This window comes from Bison bison, unplaced genomic scaffold (assembly GCF_000754665.1).
Source record: "Bison bison bison isolate TAMUID 2011002044 unplaced genomic scaffold, Bison_UMD1.0 scf7180017864181, whole genome shotgun sequence".
Taxonomy (NCBI): domain Eukaryota; kingdom Metazoa; phylum Chordata; class Mammalia; order Artiodactyla; family Bovidae; genus Bison; species Bison bison.
Genome location: NW_011494753.1, coordinates 4,081,251 through 4,087,349, shown reverse-complemented (window position 1 = coordinate 4,087,349; position 6,099 = coordinate 4,081,251). Strand labels below are relative to the sequence as shown.

Genomic DNA, 6,099 nt, shown 5'->3' with positions numbered 1-6,099 from the left:
TCTTTGATTTGTTTGATATTAAGCTGTATGAGCAGTTTATTTTGGAAATTAATCTTTTGTTGGTTGCATCATTTGGAAATATTTTCTCCCACTCTGTAGATTGTCTTTTCATTGTATTTATGGTTTCCTTTGCAAAAACATTTAAGTTTAATTAGGTCCTATTTATCTTCATTTCCATTACTCTAGGAGACAGATCCCAACTCTGCGATTTGTGTCAGTGTTTTTTCTGCCTATTCTCCTCTAGGAGTTTTATAGTAGCCAGCCTTACATTTACGTCTTTAATCCACTTTGAGTTTTTTTGTACATGGTGTTAGAGAATGTTCTAATTTCATTCTTTTACATGAACCTGTTCACCTTTCCCAACACCACTTTTCTCCATTGTACCCTTGTCTCCTTTGTTGTAGATTGACTGCGTGTGTGTGTTCCGTCGTGTCTGACTCTTTGCAGCCCCATGGACCATAAATGGGCTTATTTCTGGACTTCTATGCAGTTTTATCAGTACGTCTACTTCTGTGCCAGTACCATACTGTTTTGAATACTGTAGCTCTGTAGCATGGTCTGAAGTCAGGGAGCCTGATTCTTCCAGCTCCCATTCTTTCCATCTATTTCTATGGTTGTCAGTTTCTTTCATCAGCATCTTAGTTTTTGGAATATGGGCCTTTTGTCTCCTCTTAGGTAGGTTTATTCCAAGGTATTTTATTCTTTTTGATGCAGTGGTAAATGCGAATGTTTCCTTAATTTCTCTGATATTCCATTGGTGGTTTATGTCTCAAAATGCAACAGATTTCTGTGTATTAATTTTGTATCCAGCAACTTTACCAAATCAATTAACAAGCTCCAGTAGTTTTCCGTGTCTTTAGGATTTTCTCCATACAGCATCATATCCTCTATAAAATGGTATTTCTGTGGTGAGTGCAGACAGGAGAGGGGAGCGAGGCCAGGTTAGTGTGCTGGGGTGGTCCCTGGAATGGAGCAGGGCTCTCACAGGACACTTTTCATCCTCTCTCCTTTTCTCAACCCCCTCTCAGTTGCTGGTTGAGGGGATAGCAGCCAGTTGGTAGGGGAAGGGACAGCTCAGGAGCTTGTAGCCCTCTGGAATGGCTGTGGCTTTTCTGCAGTCCTGTGCTTTGGTCAAGTAACAAGATTGTCAACCCTTCCTTGTGGGAGCTTTCAAAGACAAAGCACAGCAGAGGAGGGAGGGAGGGGTGAGGGGTGATGGAGGCAGGCTGGTGGGGGTGTGTGTAGGAGGTCCCTCAGGGAAATGTGCCCAAATTGATGATGAACACAGCACTAGCAATCACAGTACTGAAATCCTTCCGAGCTGAGTGAAAACCAGACAGGGTCTAAGCTCACTATCAGGAGCTAAAGGGATACCACCTGGGGTTTTAAACTTCATCCCTTGAAACACCCTTTGAAAGCAAGCTGCACACAAACTGCTTGTCAGGCCTGAATTCTACTTTCCATCAGAAGATGCAAGTATCACTCAGGCCCCAGCAGCCTGGCCCCTGCAGGGCAGTCCTCTTGGTGCAGCCAGGAGCTGAGTACACATCTTGGTTTCTGACATGGCAGTCAACCAGGAATACGATCTGCTCACAGAACAGGAGGTAAGACCCCATATCACACTCTACTTGCAAAGAGCAAGGGAAGTGCTTTCTGTAACGAGTCCCTGGAGAAGCTGAAGGTGTAAGGTGGGTGAGGCCAGGGTGGGCAGAAGGCTGGAGATCCTTAGTGTCCCCTCTGGGGGACAGCTCCTGGGAGCCCACAAGAGGCACAGAGCCTCAGGGCCCAAAACAGACCCTGCGCTCTGACAAGACCTCCGAGGCTCACAGTGCACTGAGCTGGGGAAGCGCTGGTCCAGGGTGGTCCCAATCTCTTGAATCCCACTGACTGACAGGCAGATGTCACACTCCCTCTAACTGTCCAAATCAGCAATTTATCGTCACATGCTGGTGCAGAGTGTTAAACAAAAACTTCAAAGGACACTGATTCTTGCAAAGCCCTGGGGCCTGGCTGTCTTTAATGATGTCTGTGAGCCTTCATGAAGAAAAAAATGCAGCCAATATCGCAAATTCTAACAACCAGTAGCAGCACACAGATAATCTAAGTTTTATTATGAATTTAAAAATCTAAACATTTCAAGAGGACTGGGAAGCCTGCCCACAGAGCCGCCCGGCTGCATTTCCAACTCCCCATATCCATACCTCACTGCACACGCCCCAGTGACACACAACCCGCAGCACAGAGAGTGTCCTTTATTTGTACTACTGGTAGAAAACTGGGTTTTAGATTTCAAAATCTGTATTACAAAATTACAAGCAGCAGTTTTGAGCATTTCAACAATGTTGATGAACTCTACTTTGCTGACACAAGGCAGGACCTGTCCGAGGTGGACTGTTACACGTCCTGAGGTGCTGAGGCTGCCCTGCTCAGGACCCATTTGCAACGGTGTCTTCTTCCATCTCCTCTTCACCATCATCAGTGGGGCCTAGAAAACACACAAAGCCAAGTCACACCTAGGTTAGAGCATGTGTGGGCGTCCACCCACGATGCTGCTGTTGCCTGCCAGACCCTAGACCAGGTGCAGATGCCCGACAGCAGCCTCAGCCTAGAGGAACTTAGGTCCAGGGACCACCTGTCTTTGGCAGGCCCTGGAAGGATGGTCAGCTTCTAGGGAATGGGTCACAAAGCTGCTTCATGAAAGTCAACTCTATGCCTGCTGTTCTAACCCACTCTGGTCAAGCCTGTAACTCATGTTTTATCAAGATAAAAAGCCTATACTTTATGTTTAAAGTAAACATAAAGTTTACTTTACTTTGCCATCGGCAAAGAAACTAGGAACCTTCCAAAGAAAGATGCGAGAGGATACCTACTACATGCTGCAGATAGTCAGCCAGTGATTCTGTCTAAATTATGTTTCCAGTTAGACCCAAACGCTACATTTCTAGACACAAAACTAAAGAAAGCGAGAATGTCACCAGGAACTGCCGTTCAGACGCCTGGGCCCACTGAAACCTAAGAGAACCACAAACAATTCCCACCTTTCTCTCCTCAAGGTGCCCCACATGTGTTCAGACGACACTGAAAAGCCCCATATGCCCAGGCCCACATAACATGCTCAAGGGGAGGCACAGTAACAGAAATTCTGCCATGCTGCAGCCAAAGTGAGCCACGTGTCACAGCCTCCTCCCTGCCTGTCATTAGCCCTGTGGGTCTTGGCAGCCTGTGCTGTTCTCAGGGTCACAGGTCCCTCATTTCGCGGCCTACAGGGCCCTCTGGCTGGACTCAGAGCTCTCCCTGCCAGCCTGTTTCACCCATACCCCCCGCCAGCCCTGGACCTTGGCTCACAGTCCTCCTTCAGGCCCAGGGTGCAAGGCTCTCTCACCACAGAGTGTTCCTTCCCCTGAGAATGTCATTCTGCTCTGTCTAGGTCACAGGTTCTCAAATACTTTAGTTTTAGCACCCAAAGAACTTTTCTTCAAGTAGACTACATTTATCGATACTATGCTGGAAACTGAAAGCATTAAAAAAACAGTAATTCCTTAAAACAATAAACCTAGTACCATTAATGTTTGTATTTTTATAAAATACAGTATCAATATTTTCTAAAATAAAAATATATAATGAGAAAGTTGGTGCAGTTTTCCACTTTTGCCCATCTCTGCAATGTCTGCCCAATGGTAGACGGGCCCTTGTTCTGCCTTCATCACTTTACTCGCCAAAATATGTTGTTTTGACTAAAGGGTGTGAAGAAAGCCAGGCCCACAAAGACATGCAGTGAGAAAAAGGAGGAGTATTTTAACAGCCTGTGCAGGCAGCTGTGGATATTTTTTTGATACTATGCCAAAACTTGACAAAAGTGGTAGTTTTTTGCTTTTGTTCTTTTGGTCTCCCCACTTAGCTTGTAGGATCTTGGTTCCCTGACCAGGGATCAAACCTGGGCAATGAAAGCTGAGTCTTAATCACTGGATCACCAGGAATTCCCCAAAATGGTAGTTTCTTAAAGGTTAGATCGCAAATGTTGGCCCATTTCTTCACATCAAATGATGTGTCCCTGGGGTGATACCCAGGAATGCCAATGATCCTCACTGCTTCACAAAGGACCTCATTGGGTACCCGGCAGCTCAGAATGACACCTAGTATCATTGGTCCTGTGAACCCATGTACCTGGGCTGAGGCACCAGCAACTCTACCTGCCGTTGCTCTGGCACTATCAGGCACAAATGGTCACACCACTTAAAAAGCAAATAATGCCTCGGTGTTTATGAGTTTTCCTCATGGACCCCCAGGGGCCCAAGGACCACACAGTGAGAACTGCTGCTCTAATGAATGTCTTACTCACTTTTAGCTTCAGTTCAAACATTATTTCCTCAAGGGAACTTGCCCTGAGCCACTGGTCTAGACAGAGCCCCCAGTTACATTCATGTCAAAGTTGTAACATGCACCGTCTTTAGCAGTTTTCACTTTATACCCCAGTCAGTGTCCATCATGCTGCCCAACACAGAGCCGGTGTCCACAATCAGAACAGCTCACACCCGGTGCTCAGGGCCTAGGAAGCCTCTTAATCCTCCCAACAACCTTCTGAGGTCACCACTACTACTATTTGGTTAAAGATGAGCAAACAGATTTAAGATCAAGTGGGGTTAAGAAATTCATCCAAGGACAAAGCTGGTGAAGCTATGCTCTGAGCCTCAGTCTGTCTGGCTCCAGAGCCCATGCTCCCCACTGCTAAGTAGGCCCACACGGACAGGGGTCAAAGGCATCATGGTCACTTCCACTGTTCGCTTTCACTCCATGGCTGTGAACTAACATTTGTCTCAAATTTCACAAAAACCCCAGAGTCCTAGGACATAAGCTTTTTTTATCAAATGATTTCTTTTCAAAGAGCATTTAAAGGCATTTTGTGTAGATTATAATGGTAAGGAGGCACTATTCGAGCATCCTTGGATCGTAACATCTAAAGCAATTTGCAATCACTAGGAGTGTATCATTAATCTGGAAAGGAAGTCAGAACGTGGTTCCTGACCTGCTCTGCGTTCTCTGCCAGGTATCTGACCGGACTGCAGCAAGCCCTTCAGCCGCTCCACTTCAGCCAAAGTTGACGCATTTGCTATAGCATTCTGGACACCAGGAAACAAGAGAGATGGACAGTTATTTTCATCCAGTTAACAGAAAACACTCACACAAACTCATGCCACCTTTCTGAACTCGAATATTAAATAGTCTCTCTCGCAGGAAGAATTTTGCTGGCACAGTGAAATCAACCCCAAAACCAAATTATGAAGTTCCCAAATTGGTAAAGAGCTGCAGACCCTTTTACAGGAGAGCAAATAATCAGTGCATATGCCCTAAAATTCTAGTTAATTGGAATTATGTCACTGGATGATTTAGGAGGCAGCATTACCAAATTAGGATTTCTCATCAAGCAGGATCTTTCAGGCAGCAAGTCCTTCAAAGTAAAAATCAAGACAGCAAGCAAAGGTAACTAACTGTTCAGATAAATGCATCCTGAGAAAATGAGAAGACCAGAGTTGCCTCCACTTTGACCAGCTCATATAATTAATTCAAGTCAAAATCTGGTCAAATAATATATTTAAGCTCACATGCAAGTAAAGTAATGCTCAAAATTCTCCAAGCCAGGCTTCAGCAATACGTGAACCGTGAACTTCCTGATGTTCAAGCTGGTTTTAGAAAAGGCAGAGGAACCAGAGATCAAATTGCCAACATCCGCTGGATCATGGAAAAAGGAAGAGAGTTCCAGAAAAACATCTATTTCTGCTTTATTGACTATGCCAAAGCCTTTGACTGTGTGGATCACAGTAAACTGTGGGAAATTCTGAAAGAGATGGGAATACCAGACCACCTGACCTGCCTCTTGAGAAATCTGTATGCAGGTCAGGAAGCAACAGTTAGAACTGGACATGGAATAACAGACTGGTTCCAAAACGGGAAAGGAGTATGTCAAGGCTGTATATTGTCACCCTGCTTATTTAACTTACATGAAGAGTACATCATGAGAAATGCTGGACTGGAAGAAACACAAGCTGGAATCAAGATTGCCGGGAGAAATATCAATAACCTCAGATATGCAGACACCACCCT

The 6,099-nt window shown here is 45.2% G+C and overlaps 1 protein-coding gene across 1 annotated transcript in view; it reads right to left on the bottom strand.

Annotated features, from left to right (window-relative positions):
• Positions 1–2,069: 2,069 nt before the first annotated feature.
• Positions 2,070–6,099, bottom strand: part of SNRPA1 (small nuclear ribonucleoprotein polypeptide A') — a 13,133-nt gene continuing 9,103 nt past the window's right edge. Inside the window, exons 8-9 of the mRNA XM_010843265.1 lie at positions 5,024–5,117; positions 2,070–2,485 (exon numbers count right to left, since the gene is read on the bottom strand). Coding sequence (XP_010841567.1) covers positions 2,427–2,485; positions 5,024–5,117 — 153 coding nt within the window. The 3' untranslated portion in view covers positions 2,070–2,426. The remainder of the gene's footprint in view (positions 2,486–5,023; positions 5,118–6,099) is intronic.